The sequence below is a fragment of the Protopterus annectens genome, chromosome 4.part1 (assembly GCF_019279795.1).
Source record: "Protopterus annectens isolate FY-2018-M chromosome 4.part1, PAN1.0, whole genome shotgun sequence".
In the NCBI taxonomy this organism is placed as follows: domain Eukaryota; kingdom Metazoa; phylum Chordata; order Ceratodontiformes; family Protopteridae; genus Protopterus; species Protopterus annectens.
In genome coordinates, this window is record NC_056734.1 from 146,266,809 (window position 1) to 146,283,982 (window position 17,174).

At 39.6% G+C, this 17,174-nt stretch overlaps 1 protein-coding gene across 1 annotated transcript in view; it reads left to right on the forward strand.

Moving 5' to 3' along the window:
- Window positions 1-17,174, forward strand: part of LOC122801189 (collagen alpha-4(IV) chain-like) — a 1,621,248-nt gene that overhangs the window by 1,586,767 nt on the left and 17,307 nt on the right. Inside the window, exon 48 of the mRNA XM_044070748.1 lies at window positions 407-595. Within this exon, the coding sequence (XP_043926683.1) occupies window positions 407-595 (189 nt within the window). The remainder of the gene's footprint in view (window positions 1-406; window positions 596-17,174) is intronic.

Consider the following 17,174-nt stretch of genomic DNA (forward strand, 5'->3'; position numbering starts at 1 on the left):
AGTATAAACTACTCTGCCATGGTGGTGCCTCTTGCCAAAGTCATGCAAGTCTCCAGTTTTTAATAAACTGCTTTTCACATAATGTTATGAATGTCATTTAATACGAAGGGTATTGATGGATATCTTTGCTCCTTTGAATGTTTACCTTTGGTCAAGATATATGCAGCAAGATATAAGCAATGTGTTTTCCAAATTCTACAGGATTATATGTGAAATTCACCTTCCTTTGTATATATTTATTCTGACATTTTATACAGTGTTTTCTTTCATTTTAAAAAGCGATGGACTTCTAAACACAAATTAGAACAGTACTTTAGGAAAATAACCCCACATTTGTTATTATACAGCTGTTGCATGTATACAGTTAGACTTTGCAATGATTATTACTATTCCCTGTCTCTTTAAGGTCCTCCAGGAATGAATGGGCCACCAGGAGATTTCATCCCAACAGGGCATGTACCAAGTGCATTTTTACTGGTTCTTCACAGTCAGTCAGATGTGATACCAATGTGTCCACAGGGAATGCCTCTGCTATGGAATGGTTATAGCCTGCTGTACATGGAAGGACAGGAAAAAGCTCACAGCCAGGACTTGGGTATGGTTTTGAATGTTTTATTTCTTTAACCTCTCTGAAAAGAAAGAAATATTTTCACTATCATATTATGGCTTGCAGAAGCACACAGGCAAATGATTTAAATCTACTTTTCTCTGCACTTGCATTGTTTAAGATAGTACTGCATTTTATTTATTTGTTTCATTAAATATTAATTGAATATTGTGGTTCTGTCTCTCTGCAGTTAGCCTGCAAAAGTGTGAGAAGTGATAGCCACCTGGGTTCATTGCACATTTTTTTTCTTTTGATGTTCTGTGTTTAACTTTTAGCCCAGGGAGGAGTCTCTTTGCCTTATAACCAGTGTTAATCAACATATCTGTGTATTTATTTCTGCTAAACATCTGAGCTGTTGGCTGGCTGTGATCTGTCTGCTATCAACTGGACATACAAGCTGATTTAAGTGTACTTTGCTCTGTACTTGCATTGTTTAAGGTAGTACTGCATTTTATTTATTTGGTTCATTGAATATTGTGGTTCTGTCTCTCTGCAGTTAGCCTGCTAGAAGTGTAAAAATTGATAGCCACCTGGGTTTATTGCAGATTTTCTCTTCTTTTGATGTTCTGTGTTTAATTCCTAGCCTAGGAGATTTCTCTTTGCTTTATATCCAGTGTTAGTCACATCTCTGTGTATTTATTTCTGCTCAACATCTGAGCTGTTGGCTATGATGTACTTGTTATCAACTGGACATACAAGCTAATTTAAGTATACTGTTCTCTGCACTTGCATTGTTTAAGATAGTACTGCATTTTATTTATTTGTTTCATTGAATATTAATTGAATATTGTGGTTCTACCTCTCTGCAATTGGTTGCCCTCCCTCTCACCCTGTTCTTGTTGTGGTGTTAATCTTGGTGGCTTTGGAATTGCCTGCCCCGTGTAAATTTTTTTTTGGACACTCCTCCTGGGCCCATCTCATTTTTTCACTCAGCTGAGTACAGTGAGATCATATTTTGATTTCAGACACTCCTACCAGTCCCATCTCTTCTGCTGTGCACAGAGGGAGCACTGGGGAAGGGCAACCTCTGGAGTCTCCTAATCTGCTCTCTTCATTCCCTTTCCACTAAAAAAAAATTATTTCTACTTTATTCAGTTGCTCTTACTTAACTGTTTTCTAACTTATGTTAGTTTGCTGTTCTGTGTGCTCTTAAGTGTACACGTGCTTTTATTCTGCACTTAGTACTTCTTGTTAGTAACTTGAATAATATTCTAAGCATCTTAGTTTTGGTTGTAAACACTTGTACTTCAGGCCATTTATTTCATATTTAGGATTTTTGCAGACAACCCCTCATCAAACCCTGTTTTCCATAAGTCTGCCAAGTATTCAGAACACTATGTCTGGACAATTCCCATCAGATTCTCCTGCCAGCCTGGTCGTCATGGGCATACTTAGACAGTGTAACAACTGCCTTATGTTCACGGACAGTCCCCTTCTTCTAGCACATAATTCTTCTACTTCTGAGAGATGCATCTACATCAGTAAGCTGGAATCCAAGCTCTCGCACACCACAGTTAGTACTCCTGACAAAGGGGAGATTGCCAGTACAAACACCACACCACCCAGATCACAGAGTCACACATCAACCTATGCAGGGGTCCTCAACAAAAACTTACCTAAACAACAGAGACCCCCCCCCAAAACACACTCACAAACATTCCACACACAACATCAATCACAGCACACACAATAGTCAATACACAAGTGTCTTACAAACACAGCCCATAACAATAAACCAACACAGCCCATAAGGCATAAAAGTAAACCAAACATACTAGTCACTGGCGACTCAAAAGTGAGACACACTGATGTCCCTCCTCACAGTCAGCTGTTTGCCAGGCGCTAGAATCAGCCACATCACACATGCACTTAAGTCGCTCTACAACAGGTAGAAGTATGACTATTTCAGTGTCCACGTTGATGTGAATGACTTGAGATGTACCTCCATAGACTATATGAAGAGAGACATGATTGAGCTCTCAGAGTATGTGCTCCTGGCAGGTATGATCCCAGCCCTAAGCAGCATCCAACCTTCACCAAGAATGATACCACAATACCAACAAAAAATGTTTGTCTTCAACAATTGTCTTAGTTTCTGGTGTCTTTCTAACGGGATCCAGTATCTGTCTGCCTGGGATAACATGGTTGACAAACCTCAATGCTTTGCCAGAGATGGCCTCCACCTGTCACCCCTGGGCTTCTGGATCTTGGCCATAGCTCCTGCCTCCCCCATTGTGCCTTTTTTAGGCTATGTCCCAAAGACAAATCTTCCAACATAAAAGATCTGTCAAAAAGTAAATTGAAGGTCATGCTGCTCAATGCTAGGAGCCTTAATATGAAAATGCACTCACTGGAGGCTCTCCTTATACTGGAAGATGCAGATGTCTGTGCAGTCACTGAAACATGGTTCAGGGTTGCAGAGAGCACCCCTGCCTTACCAGTCTATACCTAATTCCACACTTTCCAACCCCAAAATGAGGTTGGAAAGACTAAGGGTGGTGAAGTCTCTATTTCCATTAAGGACAGGCACACTTCCAAACTGGGTTATTAGCATGATGCACTGGAATTATTCCAGGTGCAACTGACAGCTGGCAAGACACCCATCCAAGTTATAGCCAGCTATAGACTCCTCTCCATGTCTCAAGACACCCACACCTCCTACCTGGACCTACTTGACTCCATCAAGGTACCCCCTGACACCCTGATCCTTGGTGACTTCAACTACCCCACCATACCATGACGTCATCAGTTCTAAAGCATTAGATCAGCTGGTTTCATCCACCACAAGAGGAGATAACATACTGGACTTGGTTCTTACCAACATGGGCAACCGCTGCACCACTCCCATAATATGTTCTCCCCTGGTAAGCTCAGATCATTAATTTGTCTCATTTTAAGTTTCTATCCCACCTAACCCCTCCCCAGCCGTAACCAGTTTAAAAAATGTCTCAAAAACTGACTACAACCACCTAAGGGGGGGTATCAGCAGCTTCACACCACAGCCCCTCTCAGATGATGCAGACAACTATGCTGAACAGTACACCAGTGCAGTATACGAGCACCTGTACAACTGCATGGACTCAGCCATACCCAACATAACTAAAATCTGCTCCTCAAAGAAACAAAGTCCTGTCTAGGGGACATAGTCTATCAACAGGCTTTACAACAAAAGGAAGAAACTGTTGTCCAGTGGTAAATTCCAAACTGGAAAATCTCCCTGCTCTGCCTCAACAAGCAAATTAGATCACTAGTGAAAGCCTCCAAAGCCAATTATGAGTTGAAACTAGAATCCATAACAAAGGGAGACCACAGTCCTTCTTCAGTTATGTTAGAAACCTCCATGTCAAAGCCCAGGTTTGTTCAGAACTAGTACTTAATGGCACCACTTACACTGATCTTGCTGTCTTAGCCAACCTGCTAGCTGATAGGTTCAGCGCAAACTTCACCCCCCTTATCATCCCCCAAATGCCCAGTCAGCATCCCCAATACTTGTCCTCCACCTCATATCTCTGTAGATCAAGTGTTAAAGGCCCTATCCAAGGCAAAGAACACAGCTTCCATGGAACGTGAAAGTATCCCAGGCTGTATTCTACACCATCTCCAGCAAGAACTAGGTTTGCCATTGAGCACCCTATTCAACCACAGCCTAATTACAGGTTTCATTCCAGCAGAGTGGAGCACTGCCATTTTCATCCCCACAAGGTGGGGTCACTATTGACCTGGGAAACTATCGTCCCAGCAGGTTGACAAGTCTGATCTCTAAAGTCATGGAGCGTATTATTATGGATCTTATAAACAAGGACATAGGCAATCTCCAAGCAGTCGACCCCGCCCAATTCGGATTCATCAGGGGTAGATCTTGCCTATTGAACCTAGTTGACTTCTTTGAGACTATCACCAAGGCCCTGGATGAGGGAAAGTCAGTACATACAGCTTACCTTGATCTGGCCAAGGCCTTTGACACAATCCCCCACTCGGGCATCATCAAAAAGCTAACACAACTTGGTGTTAATCCCTATCTAGTCAGATGGGTGGCCAACTGGCTCACAGATAGGGCCCTTAGGGTCAAAATATGTGCTGCCACCTCTGACAGCAGACCTGTCACTAGTGGTGTTCCCCAGGGATCTGTCCTGGGACCCCTAATGTTTGGCATATACTTTTCAAAAGTCCAGGCAAAGACAAAGGACCTATGGGTGACCACGTTTGCGGATGACTGTAAGTTGGGTGCTGTCATTGACTCCCCAATTGATGTTAACATACTGCAAGAGGGTCTCACAGCTACAAATAACTGGTGCCAAAGTCATGGCCTTAAGTTAAATGCAAAAAATGTATTATCGTACCATTTGGCAAAAACACGACCCCTACTGATTACCACATCAACAGCAACCCCCTAAGCATACAACCTGTGGTGAGAGACCTGAGTACTCAGGTTGACAACAATCTCACATTCAACCATCATCTGGAGGTGGTGGTCAGAAAAGTGTTTTACTTGGCTCATCTCATAAGTAAAGGGACTCCATCCAATAAAAAGGAGGTTATTACCTCTCTGTACTCCTCCCTTATTAGACTTATAATTGAGTATAATGCCCCGTTTGGTATGTACCTCTCCAAACACCTGCTCCAACTGGAAAGGCTGCAGAAATACCTCAAAAAGAGAATCCATGGCCTCCAACACCTATCCTATGCAGACAGGCTTAAATCACTATCACTCTATATGGTATCATGCAGATTGCTCAGAGGTAATCTGTGTCTCACCTACAAGGCAATATCGGACCCTGCCCTACTAGAGATGTTCCATATCCATAAGTCTAACTCCTCTTACATTACCCACTCAATAGGCCTAAATCTAATATGCCACATCAACAAAACCTGCTGGAAAGACAGGTCTGTCTCCCAGAGGCTGCCCTGTCTTTGGAATAGATGCCCCATACATGTCAAACAGAGTACCTCACTGACCCTCTTCAGGCACAACCTTGATGAGTGGATAAGAAACCATAAATCTGTCCCAGGGGTTTCACCTTTGTCCCTCATTAACAGGGGCGACAGGTGCTGACTGAGGTTTCTTTTTTGGGGATAAACTCTTGGCTAGGCTTGTAAGGGCACCAGGGCCATTAGCCTAGTAACCTCCTATGATCCTATGAAAGAGGAACGGCTTCATTAATGCCTGGAGCAGCAGAAGCATTAAGCCTAAGTTGCCAAGTTAGTTCTTTGAACTCAAGTTGTGTGTCTAAATCCCCATTGAGGTTTGTCACTATTAACCTGTCTATAACAAAAACAAGAATTTTTATATTTAGGACAATCCAAAGTATGTCTTAATAAGGCATTGGTGGTTTCCTTTTCTATTTATCATACATATGTTCATGGATCCTGTCCTTGTGTTTTCTGATCTTTTCCCCATGCAAAAAGCATCACAGGAGCTGCAGGTAGACAAGTATACTATGTGTGTAGTGTCATAGTTGCATCTCCCTGGACATGAGATACTTCTATTAACATTTTCAGCTGCAATGTATGGACCCTCATTTATATATCTGCACATTTTGCAGGTTCCTTATTTATACAAGGAACCATTAGCCCCCATTGATTTTGTACCACTAGTGGGTAATTCTAACAGACTCTTAATGTTCTTTCCTTTGGAATACACTATAACTGGGGCATTTCCGAGGATCTTTTTTACCTCTTTAGAAATAACATCCCAGTTCAGCCACACTATGCTAATATAACCAAAACTGTCATTGCTGAAGAGTACAGAAAAATGAGGATGGATGAGTCAAATATGCCCTTGCTCATCCTATCTACAGTTGTATCTCCCACATTATTTATAGTGCTTGATTTAATCCTTAAAATAGCTGAAAATCTGCCATGACGCTGGTGTATCACCTCACTTTGAATATTTCTAAGTAAATAGATGGGGTATCCACATTCAGTGAACATTGCAATTAGTTGATGCATCTCTTTTTCAAAAGTACTGACATCAGAAATTAAACAGGAAAGTTTTGCCATTTGTCATTTTACTACTGACGTCTTTTGATGGAAAGGGTGGCAGCTGTCAAAATGGAAAAATGTGTTTGAAAATGTCTTCTTTCTATATATGTGGAAACATAACATGGACTTGCTGGGTCCTTGTCCAGCCTGATGTCAAGATAGTTAATATGATTCACACCAACTGTGTGTGTGAACCACAGGAAAGGAGTAGAATCTTGCCACAAAGTATAAAAGGATCCCCATTGTTCAATGCTTCCTTTCCACAAAATGAGCACATCATCCAGGAATCTATAATACCCATGAACTAAGGAAGGAAAGTGAGGGATGAATACTGTCTTTTTGTCTCACATGGCTAGTACAATATTGGCGTATATGGGGACACATGCACCCCCCCCCCCATTGTGACGTCTGATATTTGTTAGTAGTAATCCCCGCAAAAAATGTATAGTTGTTCAATATTAAATCAAGGAAGGTAGTTACTACACATACTTTATGGGTTGTCAAGGTAGAATGATCAGATAGGAACTTGTGAAACGACTCAATGTCTATATCATGGGGAATTACAGAAAACAAGTCCACCACATCAACTGTAATAAAAATGACATTCTCATCAAAAAACAAGTTAAGGTTCTCTAAAAGATGCTAAAATTCCTTTAAAATGTGTCTTTCAGATTGCAAAACTGCCTTGCATTTAAAATCCACAAACTTTGCCAGCAGTTAAGTTTTGGTTCCTTTTGTTGACACAACTGGTCTCAAAGTGTGTGTGTGTGTGTGTGGGGGGGGGGGGCTGTTCTTCACTTGTGTATTTTAGGAATGCCAAATATTGATGCTGTTTTCAGTTTGTTAGCATTCAGGTATTCCCAATGGTCATGTTCAATTTCCCCCTTATAAAACCATATCCATCAAGAAAAACTCTTAACTTGACATAAGCAATGTTTATCTCGTTGAGTGAAACTTTGTTGTATGTACCCTCATTTGACAACAGCTGAAACAATTTTGCAGAGTAGTCAATGCTATTCTTTAGACCCGCACCACCACCACCACCATCACTGTCGGGTTTCATTATTCTTAAACGTTTATCACTTGTTAGAGAATTTAACATCCTTCTTTCATCATAGGACAAACTGTCAGAAAAAAATACTCTTTTTACTGTACAAATTCCTAAAATGCCCTTCACGTATTTTTCAAATACAAAAACCCAAGTAACTGGGTGTGGAATAAAAGTGCTCTTTCTGCATAAGAAAAACATATCATTACTAGCAGTAGATGCAAACAACATTTTCAAATTCAGGCTTCTGGTAAATAACTTTAACTGAATAATGCCTTGCACAATATTTAAGTTAAAACAAGGGATAAAACTAAATCTCTTTTTAAAAACAGACACTCATATCTGAGAGTGTTACATCAGACAAGTTGAAAATCTTAAATGAGTCTTGTATATGACTGATTTAGTTGTACTTCATTATCTAGTCGATGTAAAACAACTTTAGGTTTTAGGACTGGTTCTTCAAGAAATTGCAATTGGCAGTTGAGTGACATCATAATTTATTTTTCTGTTTCAAATGTCATTGGACAAACTGTATTTAAAATTTTTAATGGGAGACTGTTACTCTGATGAATCTTTTTGTTTGTAAGATGAAAGCTCTCAGTCTGTGGTTTTATTCCATTAAAATTCATTGAAGTGTGCTGAAGTTTATTTTGGAGTGTCCGTTACACTTTTTGTTTTTCATTTTGTTATTAGCTAATTTTTTGAACTTTTAAAATGTATTTAGATGAGCATGTGGGAAATAAACTAGAGGTCTGGGCTGGCATGAAAACTTTTATAATTAATTAATCTGAAGTTTTGCATGTATGTAAACTGCTTTTTTGTCTACACTACATTTATTATGTATAAGCAGTACTGCATTTTTCAGTTCAGTTTTCATGGCAATAGAAGTGTGTATGTGTGTGTGTGTGTGTGTGTGTGTGTGTGTGTGTGTGTGTGTGTGTGTGTGTGTGTGTGTGTGTGTGTGTGTGTGTGTGTGTGTGTGTGTATGTGTAATGGTTAATTCCCATGATAATTCTTAGCATGGATTTGCATATTAGACTAGTCAGACTAACAGGTCTGTAGTTCTCTGGATTGTTGATGGTCCACCCTTGTGCAGACGAATGACTGTTGAAATTCTCAATTCATATGGCACAACTCCTATGCAGAGGTTATGGCTGAATATGAGAGTCTGTCAAAGCTGTATTCTAGGCCTTAGTGAACACATCTAAGATATGCTCCCTTCTGACAGATGTAGTTCTGTTAGCATTATTGGGGGGGGGGTTGATGGGTGAGAGGGGAGTAAAGCTTGAGCTGAATCTGATGGGTGAGAGGGGAGTAAAGCTTGAGCTGAATCTATCAGACAGATATATCAGTTGCAGGTATGTAAAGCTGGTGCAGCACCCCCATGGGAGGTACTTGCCCCCTGCAAAATAAATGTTAAAATGCTTGTTTCTTTTTTCTTTTTTTTTTTTTTTTTTTTTTTTTAATGAGTTGAGTTTTAATACGTTTTGCAATGATTGTGGGGGGGGGGTCAACCACCAGACATGAACTCATCCATACAGACACACACACACACACACACACACACACACACACACACACACACACACACACACACCTTTAGCTGATAAGATTTTCTGCCTTGTGTATAATGCATATTTTGTCTGTATGTGTTACTTGAAAGCAAGGCAACATGCAAAATTTTGCATTGCTCCAGAAGGACAGCTCTGGGATTGTTGTCCTTATATTTCTACATTTTCTGATGCAGGAATCTAAAGCTCTGTTACAGACAAGATAACACACTGCCAATTTCATTAAAATAGAGAGCTTGTTAACCAGGTAGGTGCACTGGCCCTTGAACCCCTTTCAGTCATAACCTGGGTGAATAAAGCACAAATATTGCAAATTACATAGTTCATGACATATCAATAATGTGTCAGTATAGCAAAATGAATATCAAGTCTACACACTGAGACAGCAGCATAGTGGTACATAATTGATGTATGATGTGTAATACACTGATATTAGTGTAGTACAGTATATGCAAATATGTAAAATTATATTTTGTAAGAGACCTGTTGCAGCATTTGATGATATTAGAAATGCAGAGAAGTGTGAAAGACAGTGTACTGAGCAGAGTAGATTGGCACGTAAGAACGTGATTGTGGTTAGAGGAGAAACAGTGAAAGACTATGCAATGAGTGGAAATTATGGAGTTAGAATGAGAGAATAAAAGGAGATCTGTCTTCCAGTAAGAATGCTTCTTATCGGAGATACAGTAGTTGAGAATACTAAGGGAAGCTACCCTGCCTAACCATTGTCATTATAGTGGGATCAGTTGTATATCTCTTTTAGGTAGTTGTGCAGTTTACTTTGAAATGCCTTGAAATCAGTAATTTGTCATTTCTTGTAAGGTTCTGTTCCAGTTTGTAAGAGCAACTTTGCTGAAACATCTTTTCTGTATGACAATGGGCATTGTATCCTGGTTTTAAAATGAGTTGGGGAATGCTTAACTTGTAGCTTGGATCCAAGTGAGGGACAGTAGTGTTTGTGTAGGATATGAAGATTGACCTAGCTGCAGTGGGAAGGTAGTCAGCTTTATTTATAGAGACACAGTGGCCTCTCCTTGCTTTGCAGTGGCAGGAGAAAACTTTCAGCTCTGCATTCATGAGGTATTACCTTGCACATAACTTGCAGTTTTGGATACCAAGTCTGAGAAGAAGCAGTCTGACTTGGGGTCTGTGGAATGGAATGAAACACAGTAAATGAACCGGTAGCACAGGTGGCACTAGAGTGTGCAGCAGACTTACTAAACTTCACCCGTACCCCAAACCACTCACAAATGTAAAGAAAGACTAGTGCACAAATAAGGATAACTGTAGTATTATTGTCAACCGGTACAAGGAAAATGAAAACAAGAGACGTGCTAAGACACTGCATCAGCCTGCCATGCAAAGGGGTGCTACATCATGCATTCCTGTAACTGAGGAGACTGTAAATGAGACATACTGGTAAACACCAGAACATCCCACTTGCTACAGATTTATAACTAAAATATGGATAGACAAAACAAAAGTGTCACACCAAAATTAAAAAACAAACAAAAAACACAAGCATATGAGTAAGGCACACAAAAAATTTGTGCAAGCCCCAAATGTAATGAAACTGTCTAGTACTGATTAGAAGACAGCAGCCTTTAACACAATTGTAAACAATTGGTGTGATGCACAGACCTAGGGCCAGTCAATGGTCATAAAGTCCACAAGACATATCCAGAATGCTGAGGAGAACAGTACCCTGCAGATGCTGAGTGCAGTTGAAATAGAAAATATGTACTAAACAGACATATATTCCTGTACCAAAAGAAGATGGCAGCTTGTAGTTCTTTAGCTCTAGTGGAATAGAAAAAAAAGTGCCCTTGAGGAAATCAAGACACAATACCTTCCTTACTGCATTGTAGTACTTAATGGCCTCTGGTTAAAAACTAGAGTATTATTGCATTATACCTCTCTTGAGAAGAGATAAGCATACGAAGGCACAGTGCTTCATGTTGAATTCTTTTACCTTTTAGGTTCAAATAAAGCTATGCCATGTCATGGGATAGTTACTAGTTATGTTGTGAATACCTTTCATTCGGTTACTGTTATTCTCAGTAGAACCGATACTGTAAGCAACACACAAAGCTACCAAAATAAAAATAAGTATCCTTTACCATACTGTTAACTTACTGGTGAATGTTTTCATCAGCTTATCTGTATGTGAGAAAAGGGAAGCATCCTGGACTTTATAACAGCTAATTATACAGTCTCATTAACCCTTTCATTATTTCACTTATCTGTAACTAATAGCACTTCTGATACTGCTTGCTGAAGGCAGTAGCTTTAGTTTTGCAGAGCCTACCTCAATTGAGTGTTTCATATTGCACTAGATACCCTGAAGAGCTTGATATATGTGTGTAAGAGACTCAAACCCTGTGCCTTGCGTGTATAAGGTAAATAGCTTAACCATTATGCCAACCTCTAATCCTAACATTGAAATAAAAATAACTTTGTGAGAAACTCTTTTAATGTAGCCTTAAATAAAGATACTCATTCCTAATAGCCACTGGTATGTTATTCCTCCTTGTACCTCCCAGGAAGACTGAGTGAGTACTTTGTCAGGGATAGTGCTCCTTGGTCAGCAGATTCAGCTCTCCATGATTTTGCAGAATGTGCCTGATTTTGCCTCGTATTTTTTGCCCAGACCCCTACACAATGTTTGCTTTTCTGTTAAATAATTGAGAATTACAATCTGGTAATGCTAGGCATTAATGTCTCACGCATCTAATTGTTCAGAAAATACAGCTTGATGCAACAGCTGTTGCTCTATTATATTTTTAGTCCTAGATTCTCAGCCACACATAAAAGTTTGTACTGTTTAGCTTGAGGTATTTGCATCTGATGAAGTTTGTATGAAAACGTACTATTACTTGTTATAGCGTTAATGTGTTGATGTGTTTTGGCGTCTTCTACCTACGTGTTACAAATTTTAACGTTGGTTGGTGTCATTTAATAAACTATACATCCCTATTGTGGACTGGGACCCTCATTTGGATATCATTGGCGAACTCATGATTATGTTCCTTCTATTATTGTTCGCTTTCATCTCCGTTTTTGGTTTAATTCAAGTTAGACAGGAGTAGTTTACTATGTCTGGCTCAGGGTTTAATTCAAGCTATTGTTTCTTCTTATAACAGTTTCTGGTAAAAGAAAAAGGGATGCCACTTTTTCTGAAGATTTAACATTCTTTATCTAGATGGTAAGATGAAAGGACAGATGCAGGGTTTTCTTCTTTGTTTCTGATTCAGACTTAGAGGAGAACACAGTTTATGATTCTCCCTGTCGGCGATTGCTCATTCTTTGAGACTGTTTCCAGAATGTGCTGGTGTTTTCAGTGGGACAACAATGATGTTTCTCAGTCTCTCAGAAAATACTATGAGCTGTTAGAGATGGAATTTCCAGAACCTTTATCCATTCCTCCAGTTCTGTCAGCTTTAGAGGATGTGTGTCACTGCCTGCAATTTTCCTTATAGTCAGCCAGCTGCCACTAAAAAGGCAGATATAATATATAATGTTCCTCATTCTTGTAAGTTTTTATGCGGTCTTATCAAACTTGAACCAGCAGTTGTAGCTATAATCAATCCTACTGCTGCTAAACATTTGTTTAATTCAAACCCTACTCTTTCTGACAAGGATAGGAAGATTATTGATAAGTATGGGAGAAAAATAGTGTATGCTTCTCCAACATTTATTTTCAGAATTTTGAATTGTCAGGTTCATATGTTGTTAAAGTTTATTCTGATTAATTGTGAAAGTATAAGAAATGTTTTGTTTGCAGTTTATTCTTGTGAGGAAAAAAATCTACTCTAAAAATGTGCTTCTTCCATTTTACAGGTCCCTACTTGTGGTTTACTGTGTGAGTGTGTGTGTGTGTGTGTGTGTGTGTGTGTGTGTGTGTGTGTGTGTGTGTGTGTGTGTGTGTGTGTGTGTGTGTGTGTGTGTGTGTGTGTGTGTGTGTGTGTGTGTGTGTGTGTGTGTGTGTGTGTGTGTGTGTGTGTGTGTGTGTGTGTGTGTGTGTGTGTCTGTTTGTGCCTATGACTCACGTGATATTTCTTCCAGGGCTATGACACCAGTACTGTTTTGAGGAGATTTGCCTGGCTCTGTTCTCAAAACCTCCCAAATTATGTGATAAATGAGATTTTAAATTCCTTTGGAAAGAGATTTAGCTTTTGGTTTCTCTGCTGCAAAGGTTATTAGAAAATGAGATGAAAGGGCTAAGTTGATACAGGAAATCTCTAAGATTTTTCAGCTCCTTTTTTTCCAAATTTTCTAAGGAATTTTCTAGCCCTTCATCCAGTTTCATGGGGAAAAAGCATGCCATCTCAGGGAGTGATATAACCAGTTCCTCCTTCCCAGTTTGGAAAGGTTTTTATTCAATTATGTTTTTAAGAGTCAAAGAAAGAAGATGCTTTGAGATCAGTACTGGATCTTTCTTTCCTAAACCTGTTTCTGATAGCCCACCAGTTCTAAACACTGTTACTTCACAACCTATTACCTACTCTACCTCATCCATTTTTCCTGTTAACATTAGATTTAAAAGATGCTTATCACACAGAAGCACAGCTGGCTCAACCAGTGCCCTGTGTGATGATAAGCATGTTTTAAATCATGCCCTGTTCTGCTACCACAAACTAGCACCAGGCCCACTCAGCTCTTCAAATGAAGAGCAAAAAAAAAAAAAAAAAGTCCGCTTCTTCTATTGGCACACTAACCATATGGCTAGATATACAACAGACACACCTTTTCCCCTCCTGCCCAGCCAATCATGTCCCTTTCCTGTGTCTTCCCCCATCTCTCTTTTTCTCATTATTTTTGCCACAGTGCACTTAGGTTTTAGTTAAAAAAAAGAAAAAGAAACATATTCTGTCTTTTAAACTATAGAAAACTGCTTGCTACAAATGTAGCAAGCAATTTCTTACAGTTTATATACTGCATGGAGCATTACAGAACTCAGGTTTTTACATAAAAAAGAGCTTAGTCTCTCTTTTAAACTGAAACAAGGAATTGTTACATATTAAACCAAACACAGCACACTAGAGTGCTCACCTTTAAATGTAAATGCAATGCCAGCTTTTAGAAGTCAATATGTATTATAGACTTAGCAGAATCGGCTGCTTTTGCCCACCAACACTTTGTGCCTGGGGCAGCTGTCTGCTTTGCCCTGCTCTAGCTACACTGTCATCACATCCCTATTCATCTAGGCTTCAAGACTTAAGGTTTTGTGTGTCTGGATCACATTTGCAGTTCTCTACCTTAACCATTGGACTATCCACTAATTTTGTGTGTCTGGATCACATTTGCAGTTCTCTACCTTACCCATTGGACTATCCACCACACCAAGCTTATTCACAAATTATCTAGCTCCAGTTATAGCTCATTGCAGGATACAGGGCATCCACATTTTTCCATATTTGGATAATTTACTTATCTTTTTCAAAATGTCAGGAATTTCTCACTTGGGCGAAAGTTCTCTTACATAAGCTAGGATTCTAAGGCAACATTCAAAAGTCTTTTTTGACACCTTCACAGAGGATTGTGTTCCTTGGTTGTCAGCTTGACATATCAGTTCAAAGAGCATTTTGTTTCACAGGAAAAATAGATCTATATCTAGATATATTTCTAAAGTTTTCCACTCAGACTTCATTCACTGCAAGGGAATGCCTCATGATTTTGGGTCTCGTGGCATCTGTCATTCTCATGTTATCCCCTGGCAAGACTCCAGATGAGAATGCGACAAATGTATCTAAAGTCTCTTTGGTTCCAGCACTAACATCCTTTCTCTTTTCAAATCCCAGTGTTGGGATTTGGGTTTGCCAGTTTATCAGAAGAGAAATCCCTTGGACCTTTACAAGATGTTACAGTCAATACCACAGTCATCCTGTGCATCAACAAGCAAGCTCCATTTGAACCAGCTCATCTGGTAAAAGTGAGGTTCTTAACATGGAAAACTGGTTTACTGATTGCTCTAACTTCTGCAAGAAGAGTATCTGAGCTGCAAGTTCTTATGATGAGTCAAGCTCTATCTCATTTTCCACAGAGACAAAGATTCTTTGAGAACTAATCCTGCATTTATGCTTAAAGAGGTATTCAAGTTTACTTTAAGCCAATCTAGCCATCCCCCGGCTTTCTTTCCTGAAATTAAAAAAACAAGGGAGAAAGGATACTCCACTCCTTGGATGTCCACAAACCCCTTAGGTGCTATTTTGACAGAGCTAAGCCTTTCAGATCTTTGAATCAGTTGTTCATTTCTTTCAAAAGTAAGAAGAAACAACTTATGTCAAAACAGACTGTTTTCAAATTGTTGTCTCGGGCTGTTACCTTTTGTTATTCTCAACAACAAAACTATTCCAGACAAGATTAATGTCCACTGTACCAGGGTATTGGCTTCATTTATTGCTATTTGGAAAGGGTTGGATTCAGAAGTATTCTAGAAGCAGCAACTTCATACTCTATTAATACTTTTACGAGGCATTACAAGCTTCATTCCCTCTCTAGGTCTAGATCAGGCTTTGCTAGTACCATTCTCCAGGGGCTTCTGGAACCTTCCCCTTCCACATCCCAAATGTAGCAAGCCATGGTAATCTACCCATATAGCTAAGGATACTACAGCAGTGATCACTATGATGAATATAGTACAGTTTTGTAAGGAAACTCACCATAATAGTAGATGTTGAAATGATTACTGCTGCAGTAGCTGCTCCTTCACTCCATCCACTTTGTTTTTTTGGTGTGTTCTTCATGCCAGGGTGTGAACATTTATTTTTTGGTGTTTCGAGTATTATCATCTCAGAACTCATCCCACCCCTCAACTCTCTCTCTATGTTGGCATGAAAGATCAGAAGGGCTTGGCATCCAAACCAGTTTGGGCACATTGAAGGTGTCCTGAAGCTTTGAAAGCTGACCTTCTGTTATGTCCTTGGTAGGATATAACCACATATAGCTAAAGCTATAACCAGCCTGTCAGGCCTACTGCAGGCTGCACTTGTCAGTCTCCCTCAGATATCACCCTGAAGACTAATTGGCCTTTGTTGCTACAGTTTGCAGTTGTCATCACTTTATTAGTTTGGACTCCATTCTCTACGTAACACAAAAGTGCATTTGGTTCCAACTCAGGAAGCTTTTATTTTTTTTTATTTATTTTTTTAATTATTTCTTCTTCTCCAGAATGAGAGGAAAAACTACAAAGACAGGAGAGTGTCAGCTCTTCAACCCTTACAGTGTGCCCCCCCCCCCCATCCACCCAACAATGGCTGAATTTGCCCTCAATATGACTCACTCTCACTGACATCTGCCTGCCTGCTCATTGGTAAAGCATGCTGCCTCAAGAAATACAACTGATAGCAAAATCCTCCTCGCCCCACCCCTGGTGAGTGCCTCTGTTTGCAATCACTCTGTTTGCAATCCAACTTTTACCAACAATGAGACTGTCTCATAACAGGGTCTCCATTGCTGATGTCATGTCACCTCTCACATATCACCCTCATAAACATTTGGGGAACACTTGTTGCTAAGAAGAAGCCATGAAATGTTTGGAACTGAAGTATTTCACATTTAGAGAGCTTTGAAAATGCTATGAGTAGAGGAAAAGTGCAGAAAACAGGGGATGGACTATGGAAGTAATGCATGTAACTGTCAGGAAATATATCTTCAACTAAAATTTCCAGTTTGTTGAATGATTCTGGTTTTTAACATTCTATCTGTATCCTTAGGCTGTAAAGTTTATATTCTAAAAATACAGATTAAAAACATTACTTGACATTCACATATTTGGATAGTGCAGTGTTGCATAGGAACCCTAAACTGCAGCACATTGTTTTCTAGTCGTCTGCATTAGTTGGGTACCTCCACTCTTTATTGTGAAATTTCAGAGATAAGCCAAGGGTACAGAAGTTTATTGGTGGTTTACACAGTATTGAAGTTGAACATATTATTTTTGTTTAGATTCTTTTGTGCATGTTTG